General features: G+C 40.6%; 1 protein-coding gene across 2 annotated transcripts in view; it reads right to left on the reverse strand.

Moving 5' to 3' along the window:
- The window catches only part of RBKS (ribokinase), a 146,584-nt gene that overhangs the window by 60,250 nt on the left and 66,424 nt on the right, over positions 1-19,910 (reverse strand). For both annotated transcript variants that reach the window (XM_004377639.3, XM_012555914.2), the window contains exons 3-5: positions 15,400-15,463; positions 14,395-14,457; positions 10,032-10,196 (exon numbers count right to left, since the gene is read on the reverse strand). In XM_004377639.3, coding sequence (XP_004377696.1) covers positions 10,032-10,196; positions 14,395-14,457; positions 15,400-15,463 — 292 coding nt within the window. The remainder of the gene's footprint in view (positions 1-10,031; positions 10,197-14,394; positions 14,458-15,399; positions 15,464-19,910) is intronic.

The following is a 19,910-nucleotide window of genomic DNA, read 5'->3' on the forward strand; positions in this document are numbered from 1 at the left end:
AAGAAAAGAATGAATAAATAAAAATCGGAAAGGTCAAAGAACCGCAAAGTTCCCAGAGATCCCACTGGTGCAGCTATGAGGTCTGGGGAAGTCGCTCTCAGGTGTTGCAGCACAGCCTGGCCAGAAGGCGTAGAGGTATACAATGCCAGGTATTCAGGGAACAGAAAGAGAAGGAATAGAGAGACAAGAAACTGAGCAATGAAGAAAGACAAAAAGGGAAGAAGAGGGAAAAGAATACAAAACAAATTAAAAAAAAAAAAGAACAAGAAAAGTCCCCCAACAAACAGAAAAAAAAAAAACCCAACGAAAAAAGAAATGTCCTCAGGGATCCCTCTGCACGTCTGTGCAAGCCAAGGGGGGTAGTCTCCTTGCCACAAAGCACCGCCTGGCCAGAAAGGGCTCCCAACTCAAGAAAAGGAAAAGAAAACAAACAAACAATTCAAAACAAAGAAACGAATAAAAGCCCCGGGATCCCACCAGCATGGCAGCTCAGACGGGGAAGCAGCTTCACACTCGAACAGAGCTCCACAGCCCCTCAGGAAGAAGCAAAGATGGCGCACGGAGCCAGGTATTTGAGTGAAATGAGGGGGAGGTGGTGAGAGGTAAGGAAGAAATCAAAAGAGGCAGGAAAAAAAGCAACACCAGCAGCCAACAAATGGCACTCAGAGAGCCAGCTAGTGCGGGCTGGTGGAATCCAAGCAGCCGGTGTTTCTCGGACAAGAGAGTGTGTCCGTGGGAAGTAGAGGGGGCCGAGTGTGGGTGAAGAAGGGTAGGGAGTGGGAAAGCGTATATCACTAATTACCAGAGCTCTGCAGCTCCTCAGGAAGAAGCAAAGATGGCGCATGGAGCCAGGTATTTGAGCGAAAGGAGGGCGAGGTGGTGAGAGGTAAGGAAGAAATCAAAAGAAGCGCAAAAAAGCAACACCAGCAGCCAACAAATGGCACTCAGAGAGCCGGCCCGTTTGGGTGTGTGGAATCCGAGCAGCCGGTGTTTCCCAGACAAGAGATTGTGGCCGCGGGAAGCAGAGAAGGCCGAGTGGGGGTGAAGAAGTGTGGGGGGTGGGAAAGCATATATCGCAAACTACCGGTTGTTTTGTCTCCCGTGAAGCTGCTTTCTCGTATCCCGTTTGCTGGTCTCCGATAGGAGTCCAAGATGGCGGATCCACGCTGCGTTAGCTGGTAGGGGACCTCTGCATGAATCTCTCCCGTTCTCCATTCTCTGTCAGTTTTCTCCCTCCATTTGGTGCCTGGCTGAGTTCTTTATCTCTTCGTTGGATGTTTTAGCGTTTCAGAATTGTTGTTTTCTCTGTTCGGCTTAGTTTTTCGGATCTTTGCTGTGGAGGGAGGCGTGTTGCTCCTGCCTAGAGAGCCATTTTGCTGGAAGTCCCCATTTGCTCCACTTTTCACTCTCTAACATTTCAGCTTCAAGGGCAAGCATCAATATTTACAATCAAGGTGATCACAAAGTTAAGGCAAAGGCAACAAGAACATTAAAAAAAGTAAAATCACTGTGACATGAAAGGATCTGTATGAATGTAAACAGGCTGGCAAACATTTTTGTGGGTTAGTTTAAGTGCTTAGTTGCAAGGCAAGTTCATAAATCCATTTGCCAGGGAAGGAAAAAGAGATGATATAGAAGAAACAACAAAGGGCTTGGAGCTTCCCTGGTAAGAACAGGAAGTAGGAAGCATATGTTTTGTGCACCTTCGTATGTCTTCCAAATGTATCACAACTCCTTATGCAAACATACACACACAAAAGTTTACATTCTTGGTTTCTATGAGTAATTTGGGAATATAAAAGAAAGACTGAGAAAGGAAGAGAAATTTGGTCAGTGTGAGTACTAGTCCAGACTAAGAGGCCACAAGAGAAGGATGGACAGGGACAGCAGAAGCAGGGAAAATGAGAATGCCACATCAATTATTACAGAAGAAAAGAAGAGGTGGAAAGTGAGGCCCAGAGAGATGAGGTCACACATCTAAGGTCATACACTGGGAAGTGGTTAAGCTGAGCCCCTACCCAGGTCCTCTGGCTTTATTTTAAAGTCCAGGGTTTGGTCCTCTCCAACACAGTGGCCTGGACAGGACTCTGTCTATAGCAACACATGCCCCCAATCCCAACTCTCAATATTTTATAACAGCCTTTGGTGTGGAACTTCGTCAATGTTTTCTTTGAAAGTCTAGAGAAATTACATTCACAGGAAGCTCCCCTTTTGTCAAAACACGTCCTTATCCACCAGAGTACTCAACTAGATTGGCTGGTGTTCTTTTTCTGTACCTATGTCCAACGACTTATGTGTTTAGTAGTTCCACTTTACTATAGACCCAGAGTAAAATCCTCTTATTGGAAGACTCTTCTAGAACAGTGGTTCCCAAACTTGGCTGCACACCAGTATCACTTGGTGAGCTTGTTAAAATACATGATTTCTGGGCCTCACCTCAAACCCACTAAACCACAGTTGCTGCAGGTTAAGATGAGGGAATCCGCATATTGACAAGTTCTCCAGGTGGCTCTTATATAGGTGGCTTGGCACTGATCCATTCCATGTTCTTGCGTAGATGCTAATTAGCATGTGGCTAATGGCGACTGTCTACTGCTTCAGGCTCGTGAAGCTATCTAGTCTACTTCTGTACCTTCCTTGGTCTTACTTAACATTTTGGTTTAGTCAGTGGATCTTGTTTAGTGATTTATAAGCTAACACCATTCCCACATTTTCATTATATGCTTCTTTATACACAATGTCCACCCACAGAAATTCTGTAGTATATTTTTGGCTGGTCAGATTTTTGTACAGGGTTATTTGCAGCTTAAATTAGAAAACATGTAAAATCCCTGTGAAAACTATAAAGTGTTGAACAAATGTCAAGGATTATTACTGTTATTATGTTGTCCTTACACACAAGCCAACACCCCCACCTGTCCACCCATCTCTTCTGCCTTCCGTTGGAGGTCGTAGCCTGGCAACAGTCTCTCTCATTGGTTCCTCTGCTTCTGCGAGGTCTTAGAGATGTCAATGATGCATAATGTCCCTCATTGCCCAGCGTTCTAACACACCCTATGTTTTCAGAACAAATATATTGTTCCCTATTTTTTGTAGTATTAAATTGAAACACCCTTGCTCACTTAGTGTGATCCTCAAATCTGTATTTGAGCCCAGGTCAGAACAAGCTACCAGTATGCAACAACAAGGTAGGCCCATTCTTCTTATAAAAGTTCCATTTTATCTCAAAGATCCTAGATCCAGCAATTTCTTTCCCAAAGCTATACTACGGAAATACACAAGTATGCAAAGATAATGCACAGTGGTGTGCATGCAGCTCTGCTTGTAACACACACACACACACACACACACACACACACACAAAAGAAAGAAACACTAATGTCTATCAAAGGTGATTGGTTAAAAAATTATGACATAAATATCTGATGGAATGCTCTGAACTGTTAAAAAGAATGTGAAGTACATCTCTGTTTTGTCACAGAAAGATTTCCATAATTTATTTATAAGTAAAAAAGTCAGTTTTATAATAAATGTATAGTATTACCCTCCCTTTTTTGACAAAACAAATAAAATATAACAACATATGTATTTACATTTATACACTTACAGGTGAAGAGGAAAAAAATCTGAGTAGTTACTCAGTAAACTAATAAGTTATTGGTTTTTGGGAGGGGGATGTGGGAGACACATTTTCATTTTTTATTTTATATGCTTGCTTCTTCATTGTTTTTTTACAAAGAGCATGTTTTAATTTTTTATTAAAAAACAGAGTAAAATGATAAACCCTAAGTTTTGGATGACTCTAAGAAAGGCTCTCTCTTTGCACCATCATCTTATCAATGCATTGAGACCTTAGCTCTGTGCAGTGATTCGTATCAACATGCTTGCGTATATACTATGTCATCATATGAAAGTAAAAAATATTTGCTTTATTCTTTATCTCCCATCTAGCCTCTCTTTAGTGCCTGAATTGTGGTGACTCACCCTTCATCAGAAATATTATCCCTCTGTTAGCTGGTGCAGTGTACCTATTTTGTTTCTTTCTGCCCAGCATTCCTTCCTTTCAGGAACTACTCCTTCCCACTCTGTACCAATAACAGGAATGGGCATATGACCTGACCCAGGCCTGGACCACTATAGTATCCCATCTCCTTGGCAATGGCAACTGTTCCAAAGGGTATGTATAAGGTTCAAGTAGAGCCTATCATAGCCTATCACCGGTACAGGTAGATGGTGGATACAGAGCAACCTGTCCGACTTGGAGGATGGGGGTCTGGGCTGTGGTGACCACAATTCCCTGAGTGTAGAGAAGTCTGTCTGCAGCTTGAAGCACAGCCAAGAGAAGCCAAGATGTGGAACCACGAGACAGTCCCGGTGGCGTCAAGCCCCTGATTTCAGACTAAGTAACCCTTGTGTCTGTAGCTTTGCCTTCAGTCCTGTGAATAACCCCAGGACTGTTCCCAGCTATGTGAGCCAAGACATTTCCTTTTTGCTTAAGCTGGTTTGACCTGGGTTTCTGTCACTTGTTACTGAAAAAATCCAGACTAATACAGCTGAAGGCAGCTTTGACTACTGGTTTCTCCAACTCCTTCATTACCATCCCATCCACTTGTTGCTACGGACACTCCAGACATTCTTTCAGTCATTAAGTACTTATTGAGCACTTACTACATACCAGGTGCTGATCCGGGCATGGGAGACAGACGAATCTCTGCCCTATGCAACTTCTCATATATAGCTAAAATCTATTAAAACAAACAAACGAACACCCAAAGTAATTTGGTTTGGAATGTGGCTGGGTTGGGGTGGTGGCTGCTTTGGATAGAGTGGTCAGGGAAAGCTTCTTGGAGTAGGAGGCATCTGAGTGGAGACCTGAATGACAGGAAGGAGGCAGCCAGGCAAAGATGTGAGGGTAGACAGAGTCTCCCCCAACTCTCCTGGCTTTATAAAAGAAGACCAAACTAACATGCTGTTTTCAAAGCATGTTTTGCATGGTCCTCAAAACAATTCAGGGCATAGATAAGGCAAATATTATTAGCACCATTTTACAGATGTGGAAACGAAGGTATAGAGCTTTGGGGTGGTTATGGGAGTGGCTCTTAAATTACTGATGGACTGTTCTATTGAAAACAGTCTGGATTTATTCACTAAATTTAAAGCATCAATTGCTGGAATGAGGAATTCTACAATTTAATTTTACCATAAAAATTATATAAAAATGAATCAAATCTTATTTACCTATACTTTACCCCAAGGGAAAGCATTCTTACTAAGCAAGCCCATGGATATCTAGGCTTAGAGTCTGACTAGTAACTAAATCCAGGGGAAAGAGAAAATGCCATAAAGAAAGTACTCCCCTTGGCTAGTATGACCACAAATAAGCATAAATACTTTACCACAATGAAGAAACATGAAGAATTAGTAGATGTAGCTAATCAAAGAAGAATGCAAATTTGTAATGGGCAAGATGGAAAAAATGATGTTGTCTTGGAGCCATGCGAAACTAGAGAAGACAGAATGTACCAGGAGTAACTGGGAGCTGCAGAGGTGACTGATAGCTCTCAACAGTAAATTATAGTGTAAGATGGACTAAACTCCTGGTTGTCTTAACAGCATGTCAACATCTGGCATGATAATGCCAATGAAGAACAGGTGAGGCCTCAGAAAGCAGTTGATGGGCTAAAAGACAGGAAAATAAGGTGGAAGCTCTTAATGGAAGGGAAGGGCTGGAGAGTTTAGAAGGCCCTAACAACTAGCCAAGAGGCACTGGTAGTTCAGCGGTAGAATTCTTGCCTTCCACGAGAGAAACCTAGGTTCGATTCCTGGCCAATGCACCTCATGTGCAGCCACCACCCATCTGTTAGTGGAGGCTTGTGTGTTACTCTGCTGCTGAACAGGTTTCACCAGGGCTTCCAGACTAAGATGGACTAGGAAGAAAGGCCTGGAGATCTACTTCCAAAAGTCAGCCAGTGAAAACCCTATGGGCCACAGTGGTCAATCCCCAACCGATCATGGGGATGGCGCAGGACCAGGCAGTGTTTTGTTCCATCGTGTGTATGGTTGCCAAGAGTTGGGGCTGGCTCAACAGCAGCTAACAACAATAATAACAACTAGCCATGATAAACAGGGGAAGAAAAATTCCCCTAAGCAAAGTGTAAGGTGTGGCCAGAAGGCTAGGATACCCAAAACACTGGCTTGGCAGTCTCTCACTTTAGGGACTCTTCTCTGATTTGGGCAGCAAAAACTTTCAAAGCTTGGGTTACGTGCTGGACAATGCTATTGTAAAAGTCCAAGTGGCCAGCAAAAAGTCTTATTTGCCAAATGGAAAAGGACTAAAGTGGCATTAAAAGATACTTTGTATCATACCGAGAATTTAATCTTGGGGCTCTAACAATCTCAATTATTTATAATTGTTCCTGTGATGTTCATTTTGCTTTGCAATGGATGTAAAGACCAGAACCAATATGCACAGTACCAGCTCTGCAGTGGGCCAAACTCAGAGCTTTGTGGCCTCACCAGGGTGGCGCTGCACAGGGCTAAGGACTCATTTTTGAAGTTGCAGGTGCTTTATAATCAAGGCTTCCATTTTGGCAGGAAGAGAGTTCTGAGACTGTATATTCAAAGATGGAGGGGTCTTTTTCCTCTGTACATTCACAATTGACATGTAATCTAGTTATACAATGTATAACAGACAAAGGAGCTATGATAAGAAACCAGCAGATGATGATGATGATTTTACTATCTTTCTTAAAGGTGGAATAATGCTGACTAGCACCCATGCAGCCCAGTGGAGCCACGGACAGGGCACTCTGTGCTCAAAGATCATTAGGCTTTGCTCCCTCTGCTCTGAGGTCAGTCCATTCATACATTGTGACATTAAAGGGCCATGAGAGCCCTCAGCCCAATTTCCTTGTTTCAGATGAAACAGATGAAGCAACACAAAGAATTAGTGGATGTAGTTAGGGAACTATAGCAGGGAACTTGGCTGAGGTTCCCCATTTGCTAAGTGACGGATCCTGAATTGAAAGCCATACTTCACATCTCCCAAACCAGTGCTCCTTTCAGTGTATCATTCTTCTCTCATGTAGAAATTCAGACGCATTAAATTCACACACACACACACAAACGCACACACCCCACTCATGGTATAGAACCTAAGCTGGTAACTACCAGAAGGGGATCAGCTGACTTGGCCAGAGAACGCTACCTGGCTGGAGGACTTCCTGACAGAGAAGTGTGCGTGCTTGTGTGCACATGTGCACATGTGTGTATTTGTCTATCTGTACATATTGTATGGGGGAGCACATTATTCAAAACACTCTAAGGCCTCTTCTCTGTGACTCTGACTTAGAGCAGCACAAACATTCAAAGCTTAGGCTACAAGCTAGACAATGTTACAATTTATGTTTTTTACATTTCTAAACAAATTCTTCATAAAGGTTGAGTTCCTTGAAATCAATGGGATGTGGCAGTTGCTTTTAAAAGTGTGGACTAGGAGACAGAACTTGGGTCTTATAAGAGTCTGAAATCCTGGCTTCCACACTTAATAAAACTGTGACCTTGGATGAGAAATTTACTTAACTTCTCTGAGTCTCAATTTTCTCACCTTCACTTGGGTAGAATAATGCCTGCCATATCTTTGTCATAAGGTTTGTCTGAGGATCAAATGCATTTGAAAGTGCTTTTAAGCTGTAAAGTACATATAAATACAAGGTTTAATACTTTAACATTATTATATGAGAAAAATCATGCAGAACTGTTTCTTAGGCACGCTGTCCCTTAGTGAGAATGTGAAGTAGGCTAATAGGTCTTTGGCCAGCCAGCCCCTACCCCTCTTCCTTGATGCCCCGGTCCCTCAGCTCTTCAGCTGGAAGAGCTGTCTGGCAGGTGATAGAGGAAGTATTTCTGGGTCCCACCCAAAAGACAGCCCCAGGTCAGGCTGCCTGCACACCCGGGTTAGTCCAGCCTCACCTGTGAAAAAGATCAGATCCTCAACTGTGGTTGCTATACCTTTCACTCCTACACAAGCTGGGTGGGTAGCAGGACTAGGCTAGGACAGAGGAAACAGGGATATCTGAGAAGCAAGGGATAGCAGGGAAAAAAGAGAAGTTACATAAGAATGTGTTTTGATGTATACAAGAAAAGACAGGAGCATGAGGGAAGTGGCACATTGTAGTCACATCTGATTAAGATGTGTGCAGTGCAGAGGATGTTTACCATAAGCATTAGACTTTGTCTGTGACACCCCAAGAAAATGTAACAAAATGGGTTTTGGCTTAGAATTCTTTCTGACAGCTTTGAGTCCACTAAAAATACATTAAATGTCAGTGAGAATTTGCCACAGCATGCTGTTTTGCCAAGAGGAAAATTCGTTAAATCAGGATATACATTTTAAAATTCTCCACAAAATCATTTCAGTAATTATTTTCCATTTATCGCTATGTAAACCACTATACACTTTGGAAGAAATCACTATACACTCACACTTACTGTTCTTTTTCTTCTTCTTCTTTAGTTTTGTATCTTGATGAGAGAGTTTTATCGGAAAAGTCAGTGTGGTTCTATTTTTTTCTTAATACAAATCACAGAATTATTGCCACAATATCAAGAAGAGCCACTGTCTTAGAGTGATCGCTTTTTATTTTGTTTTTTTTGACCAAATGGTGCTGAAATCTGAACACTATCCTAATTTTAATTTAAAGTGATAAGTGCAAAGGAGAGAAGAAAACTGGGATTTACTGAGACTTACTGCATCACGCTTAGTATCATATTTTATTTTATTCCATTCTTAGAACAATTCTGTAAGGGGTATTTATGTATGCATTTTACAGACAAGTTCAGAAAGATCAGACAATTCTGTCAAGATCACAAATCTAATAACTTAGGGCAGAAATGGGATTTCATCTTAGAAAGTGCTTTCCCCATAGTCCATAGTGAAAATAAGCAAGAAGAAAGAAACTACCTGGATTTTTTTTGAGGGGGGAGTGGGGCTGGTACCATTGTATTTTTTATCTTCAAGCCTTAATAAATGCTGGTCAAACTTCAAACCTCATTATCAGTTTGTCAGTTTGTTATATGTGGTGGCCTGCATGTTGCTACGAGGCTGGAAGCTATGCTACTGGTATTTGAAATACCAGCAGGGTCACCCGTGGTGGACAGGTTTCAGAGGTGCTTTCAGACTAAGGCTGACTAGAACGAAACGCGTGGCAATCTACTTCCAAAAATTAGCCAATGAAAACCCTATAGATCAGAACAGAATACTGTCCAAAATAGTGCTGGAATATGAGCCCCCTAGGTTGGAAGGCACTCAAAATACACAGTGGCTGCAACAATGGACTCAAACATGCCAATGATTGTAAAGAAGGCACATGGCTGGGCAACGAAACTACCTGGATTTTTAAGAAGTCTGTTATTTGCTGGAGATGGGAGAGGGGGAACGGGTGGGAGAACAGATGAATCAAGATTCCTCACTTGTTGATAACTGGTGAAGGTGGGTGAAGGGTAACCTGGTTTCATCATACATTTCCACTTGCTTTTGTACATGTTCGAAAATTTCCAAAATCAAATGTCATACGAAAGAGCTACTGAATGAACACAGACAACATAAAAAATATTACTTTTGTAAATAATCTTTTGTTGTTTATAGAAAACATGATGAAGTTTTACAAAAAGAAGAAAGAACTAATCTTTAATTCCTATGAAAATGTAACCGGGCGGACAGTGATTGTACGTGACATGCAGCTTCACCTCTGCTCCCCAGAGTGGACATCATTTCACCACGTGGAGCGTCTCCTGGTCAATGGCTGCTTAGAGATTCTAATTACTACTTGTATCATATTGAGGGGTGTCAGAAATGCTATTCGTATTTTCTAACATTATCAAGAACTACAAGAAGACCATGAATCTCACAGATGGAAGAAAGATGATTTTACTGCAGGAAAAAATTATCGGTTTGCTTAACTTAAAAGGTTAGCTTTATTAAGACAACGATAAAAGCTTTTACAGAAAGAATGGCAAATATGTAAAATTACCTCCACTGCTGTGGGCCATTGTCAGGGCTTCCAAAGAAATTGCTGGAGTAACTTCTAGCTGGCAGATCATTACTTTAGCTCTGCTAATGACACTGGCTGCTTCCCTCAGGTCTTCAGTATTCAAAAGTAAATTTGCTCCAGCCACTATGATGACGATATTCTGTCCTACAAAGAAATTCACATATTTATATTAAAAACTAAGCAAAGATATTCGGCAAAGCTATAACTGCCCTTATAAAATCATTATATGAAATGTTTTTTAAGTAGTAATTTTAATGTTTCTAAGCTATTCAGGTTAAATTTCGTGTTCCAGATCTCTGTCAGACTGCATTATCTCTGTAAGATTCATATCATTCTGATCACTTTGAGCAAAATCCTAAAAAGGTTTTCCTTATCAATATTGCTATCTACAAAGAATATTCGTTGAGCAATGGTACAAAACATACTTAAAAAATTTCTTTTATGGGAAAGGGCTGGTACAATGTATATGGCAAAGATTCTGAATCTTAAATGAAAGAAGTCATATGTTTTTGTTGTTACCTGTCATCGACTCATGGTGACCCCATGTACAATGGGATCAGACCACTGTCATCCATAGGGTTTTCATTGGCTGATTTTTGGAAGTAGATTGCCAGGCCTTTTTTTTTCCTAGTCTGTCTTAGTCTGGAAGCTCCACTGAAACCTGTTCAGCATCACAGCAACATGCAAGGCTCCAGTGACAGATGAGTGGCAACTGCACATGAGATACACTGGCTGGGAATTGAACCCTGGTCTCCCACATGGAAGGCAAGAATTCTACCACTGAACCACCACTGCCCTCAGATGTCATATAGATGAGCATAAATAGGAATAAACTTGCAGAACGCTGAAAACTAATGTTCTATAGGATACAATCAGTTCATGCATGTACACAATGGTATTCTAAAAAGTGATTCTGTAAATTGAAACACATAACATCCAACAGATGGGAAAATTACACCAGACAACTTAAAAAAGTAGAGAGAGAGATTTGGCCTATACTGTACCAGGACTAAGGAATCTGCTGTACTCTCAGTGCTTGGATCCATTCCTGTCATGGATTGAACTGTGTTCCCCAAAAGTATGTGTCAACTTGGTTAGGCCATGATTCCCAGTATTGTGTGATTGTCCACCATTTTGTCATCTGCTGTGATTTTCCTATATGTTGTAAATCGTATCACTATGATGTTAATGAGATGGATTAGCAGCAGTTATGTTGATGAGATCTAAAAGATTAGATTGTGTCTTCAGCCAATCTCTTTTGAGATATAAAAGAGAAATGAGCAGAGAGACAGGGGGACCCCATACCACCAAGAAAGCAGCGACGGGAGCAGAGCGTGTCCTTTGGACCTGGGGTCAGGTGTGGAGAAGCTCCTAGTCTAGGGGAAGATGGATGACAAAGACCTTCCTCCAGAGTTGACACATAGAGAAAGCCTTAACCTGGAGCTGATGTCCGGAATTCGGACTTCTAGCCTCCTAGACTGTGAGAGAATAAATGTCTCTTTTTTAAAGCCATCCACTTGTGGTATTTCTGTTATCGCAGCCCTAGATAACTAAGACAATTCCCTACAACCTCTCCTAAATGGGGGAAAGGTGGTGATGCATCTTGTCTGTCGAGTGAGCCGTCAGTAGCTGTGCTGCCCCATATTGCAGTCACTAGCATGAGCCTCATGTGGCTATTGAGCACTTGAAATGTAGCTAGTCTGAAATGAGATGTGCTCTAAGTGTAAAATACACGGCGGATTTCAAAGACTTAGTATGAGAAAAGACAGTAAAAGATCTTATTAATATTCAAACATTTTAGATTACATGTTGACATGGTAAGATTTTGCCTATATTGGATTAAATAAGTATATTATCAAAATTAATTTTACCAGTTTCTTTTTACTTTTTTAAATCTGGCTACTGGAAAGTTTGTAATCACGTATACGGCTTTACTCTATTTCTGCGGACAGCGCTGGTCTAGAAGGATGAGTTGCAGTGGTCATTTTTGCGCTCCAGGCTGCTCGGGTTGATCTTGTATAGACATGACCTGAAATTACCTATGACTGCAGAACAAATCCTAGCCTATTGTCTTACTACAGATGTGTTTGTTGGCCATGAGGAGGACTTAATAAAGTGGAGAAGGATCAGTATAAACCCAGTATCAATACTGGAAAAATTCAAAGTGCCCCCTCCCTGAAAGACAGCATCTCTCTTCCTTTTTCTCCTTCAGTGACCTCATTTTCTCTTCTGGAGTCCACTGCTGCTTCTGTGTTGCTGACACCGGAATCTATATTTTGGCCTGGTCTTGGCTGCTGAGCAACAAGCCCAAGATTCCAGCTGTCCAGTGGACACTGCCATATGGTTAGCTCATTCATGCCTCAAATTTAACTTGTCAAAACTGAATTCATGGTTCCTCAAAAAGTTAAACATAGAATTACCACATGACCCAGCAATTCCACTCCATGGTATATAACCAACAGAATTGAAAACAGGTGTTCAAAAAACTACGCATACATGAATGTTCACAGCAGTATTCACAATAGCCTAACGATGGAAACCACCCAAATGTCCATCAGCTAATGAAGAGATAAAAAAAATGTGGTATATCCATACAATGGAGTATTATTCAGCCATTAAAAGAAATAAAGTACTGAAATGTGAACCTCGAAAACACAACGCTAAGTGAAAGAAGCCAGCTACAGAAGGTCACATGTTGTATGATTTCATTTATATGAAAGGTCCAGAATAGGAAAATCTATAGAGACAGAAAGTAGATTACCATATTTTTACGCAAATAACGTGCACCTTGTACATTGGTTTGCCAACCACGTCCCCCCCACAAGGTACTTTTGTAAGCACACTATGCTAAATTTTTTTTACGGCAACATGTTAGATACCTCAAGAAGGGAGGGCGTGGTTGGCAAACAAACCATAGAAGGTGTGAATTATTTGCGTAAAAATAAGGTAGTGGTTGTCAGGGGTTAAGGGAGAGGGGAGTGGCTGCTTAATGGGTACAGAGTTTCCTTTTGGGGTGATGAAAACGTTCTGGAACTAGATAGTAGTAATGGTTGCACAATATTGTGAATGCACTAAATGTCACTAACAGTAAATTTATGTTATGTGTATTTTATGATGCTTAAAAAAAAACTGAACTCATTATTTGACATCCCACATTCACTCTCTCACTTAAGGTCCTAACTGTTCCATCTCTGTGCATTTGTCCTAACTCTTCTACTACAATATATACTCTTTGAGGGCATTACCATACTTTATAAACCAGGTGAAGTCTACCATAACAGGCACTCAATATATGATATTAAATTGTATCTCTGAATAGAAAATGAAGCATTTTATTTCACAGATATGGAAGAAACAGAACTTGAAGATATCCCCAGAACACAAAAAGAGGTTTAAAACAGGGAATGAGCTGAATTTGGCAGCAATGATTACTTAAGATGTAGCTTAAAGTAATGAACGCAGACTTTTTATTGTTAGAATGAAAACTTTTATCTACTGTCTCTAAGTGTAATAATTTTTTGTTTCTTTGAGAAACAATCTTGTGAAAACTGCACTGTAAACAGAAGGTACAGTGACAACCTAAGTGACCTTGCTGCACACTGACTACCCACAACATGCCCAGCTCTGTCCTAGGTGGCTGACGGAATGCTGGGTCCTTCTGGATATTCATTCTGCTTTTAAAAAATTCATGCAGTGTTTTCATATTTAAGATGGTTGGTAGAAATTATGAAAATGTAATACTTGAGGAAAAAAGGAAGTTACCCTTTTTTAAGACAAATGTTTCAGCTACTGCAAGGCCTTGTGACAGACTTAGCTGCATATATAGACTTTGGAGATATGATTGCTGTTAAAGAGCAGACAAAATTGAATGCTAACGATAAGTTAGAAGTAATTAGTTGGTGCCATTTGCTCAGTAAATATCCTATAAATATGATTCATCAAACTTTCTTTTGCACTGATCTATTTGCATTTCTTTACCTAGTGTAACTGAAATGACAGATGAATACCTGACTGCTTCTAGAGACAAATGTCAATTCTGAGTTCACATGAAGGGTAATGGGGACATTACAGAATACTAATGTTATTTTGAAGCAGCTCTAATGCTTCATACATATATCGGATGGACAATTTTACATCTGAACGATCAACTTGGGAATTAATTAAAGGGAAACAAGTTTATATTTAGAATGAAAAAACCATGCTTTGGGCTTTGTGAGGAGTAGTAGTGGGAGGTGGGTTTGGTAGGAGAGCCACAGGATTAGCGTAAAAATTGATACTTTCAAATCTAGTTCTGAAAATGAACTGTTTCGTGAAATGACATTCCAATATGCGAAACACATACCTTCATTATTGACAATTATAGAAGCAGTTCCGGTAGCAGCATCTTTAGTCTGATAAGTAAATTCTAAAAGAAAAAAGAAAATTATAATCACATACATATAGCCTGTCATGGATAATCTACTTTAACAATTTCAATGTACCACTAATCCTTGGAAAAACTTTTTTAACCTTTAACCATTTGGAATGATAAAGAAAATAAGTAATTAGTGCTAATTGATACCCATCACCTAAACGAGGAAAAACAGAAGTCTTTACATGTAGTTATACCTTTTCTCTGCATTAATAACAACTCCATCAAACCACCCCCGCTTCCAATTACCAAAGATTATTCACAGCTGGATACATATGCATTTTTATAGACCAATGCATTTATTTTCTTCAGTGAAATAAATGACAGACTTGAGGTAAGGGGCAAAAGATCAAACTGGTAAGATGAACTTGTTTGATTTTCTTCATTCTCGTAAGTTTTACATTTCATCAAGAATCATGGCCTGACATGGACTTAGAAATGCTGATCATGCAGTCTTTGGCAGCAGCAAAGAGCCCTGACCTGGAGTCAGATGACCTGTGTTCCACTGAGGCTCTAGCTCCAACTAGCTGTGTGTTCTTGGACAAATCACTGACCCTCTCTGGCCTTCAGTTTCCTGTTCTGTGAAATGTTGTTATTAGCCTTGATAGTTTCTAAGATTGTTTCCAGCTATGATATCCAATAATTTTTATTAAAATCTTTTGTGAATGTAGCACCTGCTTTTCCTTGTCACCTGCTTTTGAAACATTTCCATGAGATGGAGTTTTACAACCTCCTATTATTTTATTCCTACCTGGAGGAATGTACATTAAAGATTTAACCAAAGGGCATTTAAACAAGACTAGATAAAGCTGTGCTGAAAGATCCTCTGGCCACCAGAGGAGGATCCAATAATTCTGTTTTATACTCAACTTTTCTCCTAACAAGACCACAGAGGAAAGTTATTAAAAACCAACTTTGAAAAAAATGAAAATTTACCTGTAGAAATATCATTCTGTTTTAAGTTTTCTATATGATCACTGCCAAAAGAATCTTTTCCAACCTGTATGAAAGAAATGATGAACATTAGATCTTTTACATTTAGTAAAATGTTACAATGTACTTTTTAGAATACTTAGCATTTTAAAATACTTAGCATTTATAAACATTAACTAATTAATCTTCTTAATGTAAGATGCTAGACTTGATTTCAGCCCAGAGAATTATGTTATATATTAATGTTCCACTTATGTTCTACCTCAAATGTGAAGCACTGACTGACTGTGAAGTTCTATAACCATGCTCTCATTTTTATCTGCTTTATGTGGTAATTTTCACTGAACTGCCCAATATCACTGGAGGAGATAATCAGGTGTGCCTCAATATTTGTGAAGAAGGTCAGCCTTTTGTACTCTGCTATAAAATGAGGGCATCCATGTAATGACTTGCCTGGTGTTCTGGAATCTTCTTACCTTCTCCCCTGACCTTGACATGGGGGGCAAAGAAGAGGGAATTTAAAAGCTCTAGCTAACCTGGGTTACTGGATATACTGAAATTCTGCTGTTTTTGCATCCTAGCAGCCTTTCCTTCGTCTGTAATAAACCAAAACCAAAAATGAGACCCCCTGCCGTTGAGTTGATTCTGACTCACAGTGACCCTACAGGGCAGAGTAGAACTGCCCCATAGGGTTTCCAAGGAGCAGCTGGTAGATTTGAACTGCCGACCTTTTGGTTAGCAGCTGAGTTCTTAACCACTGCATCACCAGGACTCCTCTTCTGTAATAGTGCTTCAATTTTTCCTTGAGGAACCCATTCCTTTTTCATTCATAGACTATGTGGTTAGATTAGGGTGGGCATGGGACCCGGCCTGATGAGAAAGTGTGTTCCACCATCCTTGGACACAGTGATGGGTTCATAAAAGAACATGTGACCCAAGTCAGCCCAATTAGATTCAATCCCGGGGATTTTATCGAAACTACTGGGGAAGACAAATCTTCCTCCCAGTGAGACTCTAGCGGTAAGATAATATAAGCTTGGATCCACTGGGGCTCACCATATGGACACAGCCTGCATGAAAATGGGAGAAACATTATAGCAAGCAGGAGAAAGGCAGAGACAGACAGACAGGTAGATAGACAGACTCATAATGTCTAGCTGACACCTAAGCTGCCTGGAGCCAGTTCTACTTTTTACAGTTGGCTTTTTAGTTACGTGAGCCAACACTTTCCTTTTTGTTATTATTTTTTTTGCTTAAGCTAGTTTGAATTGTGTGTCTTTTGCACGTTACCCAAAAAGCCCTGACTGTCTTAAAAGCTAGTCAGCCTGCTCTGACCCTGAGCCATTAATTCAAGAAGTTGGGCTTCTACCAGGATCCTGAGACCAAGTTCCTGCTTCGTGGCTCATTTTTGGGCACAGTATCCCTCTCTGTTTCTCTCAGAATGCATGTGTATGTCCTAACCATCTGACTAGTCCCCCAACTCCTTCATATCTGAGGCTCTTCTCTGCCTGCCATTGAGAGCTGAACGTTCCTTGAAAAATACAGTGAACTATACAAACAGAAGATCACTGCAATAACAAGGATTATTATACAAACCAAAAAAACAAACTGCTTGCCCTCAAGTCAATTCTGACTCATAGTGACCCTACAGGATGGATTAGAACTACCCCATAGGGTTTCCAGGGAGCAGCTGGTGGATTCGAACTGCCGGCCTTTTGGTTAGCAGCCGAGCTTTTAACCACTGTGCCACTAGGGCTGCAGGATTATTACAGAGAAACATTTATAGTTATCTTTGGAGGATTCTCCGTCATACTAGTCACATTCTGGCTATCAAATTGATAAGAAAACTTTAAATGTAAGTATCTTGGCCATGAGGCAAAATAATGCATATGGGAGTCAGGAAACTTGGAATCTAATTTCGGTTCTGCCATTATCAAGCTAATTAAAATTCTTTACATTTTGTTTCAAATTGTTCCATCTGAGCCAGGCTGCAGGGTGGGGCTGATGTGAGTTTTCTCTGGTAGGCAGGAAACCAAAAACTGGTAGGAGAGCAATAATTCGCCACCTTGGCTGCACACTAGAATCTCCTGGACAGTGTACAAAAATCCTGATGCCCAGGTTACACCCCGGACCAATTAAATCAGATTCTCTGCAGATGGGAGCCCGGCAAGCTCCCTAGGTGATTACAATGTGTGGCCAAGGTTGAGGACCACTGAGCTGGAGGATTAAAAGTTTGGAGCGTATCCTTAAAGCCTTGTCTGTGTGGAAGAAATGAAGATGGGAAAGCACAGTCATGGTTGGTACTATGCTGGTAAATCAGTTAGGTTAGAATAGGGATAAGTATGACTGGCAGAATCTGCTGGGGATGGGGAACCTTAGGGGTCCAACAGAATACAGGTGCTGAGTGTGTTGTTAGTTGCCATCGAGTCCATTCTGACTTATGGTGACCCCATGTGTTACAGAGTAGAAACGCCCCATAGGATTTTCTTGGCTGTAATCTTAATGATTCGAAAAGCTCAATATCATCAGTCAGAACATGGCCAGGGGCCGACTGTGGAACAGGCCATCAATTGCTTATATGCAAGTTCAAGTTGAAGCTGAAGAAAATTAGAACAAGTCCACGAAAGCCAAAATACAAACTTGAGTATACCCCACCTGAATTTAGAGACCATTTCAAGAACAGATTTGACACATTGAACACTAATGACCAAAGACCAGACAAGTTGTGGAATGACATCAAGGACATGCATACATGAAGAAAGCAAGAAGTCATTTAAAAAAAACAGGATAGAAAGAAAAGACCAAAATGGACGTCAGAAGAGATACTGAAACCTGCTCATGAACATACAGTAGCTAAAGCGAAAGGAAGAAATAATGAAGTAAAAGAGCTGAACAGAAGATTTCAAAGGGCAGCTCAAGAAGACAAAGTAAAGTATCATAATCAAATGTGCAGACTTGGAGTTAGAAAACCAAAAGGGAAGAACACGCTCGGCATTTCTCAAGCTGAAAGAACTGAAGAAAGAATTCAAGCCTCGAGTTGCAGTACTGAAGGAATTGATTCTGTGGGCAAAACATTGAACGATGCAGGAAGTGTCAAAAGAAGATGGAAGGAATACACAGAGTCACTGTACCAAAAAGAATTGGTTGCCATTCTACCGTTTCAGGAGGTAGCATATGATCAAGAACCGACGGGACTGAAGAAGAACTTTAGCAAAAAACAAGGCTCCAGGGATTGACAGAATACCAACTGAGATACTTCAACAAATGGATGCAGCACTGGAGAAATTTGGAAGACTGCCACCTGGCCAACGGACTGGAAAAGATCCATATTTGTGCCCATTCCAAAGAAAAGTGATTCAACAGAATGCAGAAATTACTGAACAATATCAATAATATCACACACAAGTAAAATTTTGCGGAAGATCATTCAAAAGTGGTTGCAGCATGTCATGGATTGAATTGTGTCCCTCAAAAATATCTGTCAACTTGGCTGGGTCATGATTCCAGTATTGTATGACTGTGTAATCTGATGTGGTTTCCTTATGCGTTGTAAACTCTATCACTATGATGAGGTTATATGTGATCTCCTTATATGTTGTACATTCTATCACTGTGATGAGGTTATACTGAAGAGGTTTACAAGATTAGATAGTGTCTTACTGCAATCTCTTTTGAGATATAAAAGACAGAAGCGAGCAGAGACACATGGGAACCTCATACCACCAAGAAAGCAGTGCCTGGAGCAGAGTGCGTCCTTTGGACCTGAGGTTCCTGTGAAGAGAAGCTCCCAGACCAAAGGAAGACTGATGCATCACCAGGACCTTCCTCCACAGCCAACAGAGAGAGAAAGCCTTCTCCTGGAGCTGATGCCCTGAATTTGGACTTGTAGCCTACTGGACTGTGAGACAATAAACTTTTCTTTGAAAAGCCATCCACTCATGGTATTCCTGTTAGAGCAGCAGTAGATGACTAAGACACAGCAGTGCATCGACAGCGAACTGCCAGAAATTCAAGCTGGACTTGGAAGATGACATGGAACGAAGGATATCATTGCTGATGTCAGATGGATCTTGGCTGAAAGCAGAGAATAACAGAAAAAGTTTATCTGTGTTTTATTGACTATGCAAAGGCATTGGACTGTGTGGATCATAACAAATTATGGATAACATTGTGAAGAATGAGAATTCCAGAACACTTAATTGTGTTTATGAGGAACCTGTACATAGACCAAGACTCATTAAAAACCTGTGATATGCAGGTGACACAACCATGCCTGCTGAAAGTGAAGAGGACTTGAAGCACTTACTGCTGAAGATCAAAAACTACAGCCTTCACTATGGATTCTACCTCTACATAAAGAAAACGAAAATGAATGGAGAAAATACAGAAGTTGTCAAGGATTTCATTTTACTTGGATCTACAATCACTGCCCATTGAAGTGGCAGTCAAGAAATCAAATGACTGTCACAGTACAGGGAGAGCAACTAGGATCATACAACAATGTATGTATAAAT

This window comes from Trichechus manatus, unplaced genomic scaffold (genome assembly GCF_000243295.1).
Source record: "Trichechus manatus latirostris isolate Lorelei unplaced genomic scaffold, TriManLat1.0 scaffold00052, whole genome shotgun sequence".
Lineage (NCBI taxonomy): Eukaryota > Metazoa > Chordata > Mammalia > Sirenia > Trichechidae > Trichechus > Trichechus manatus.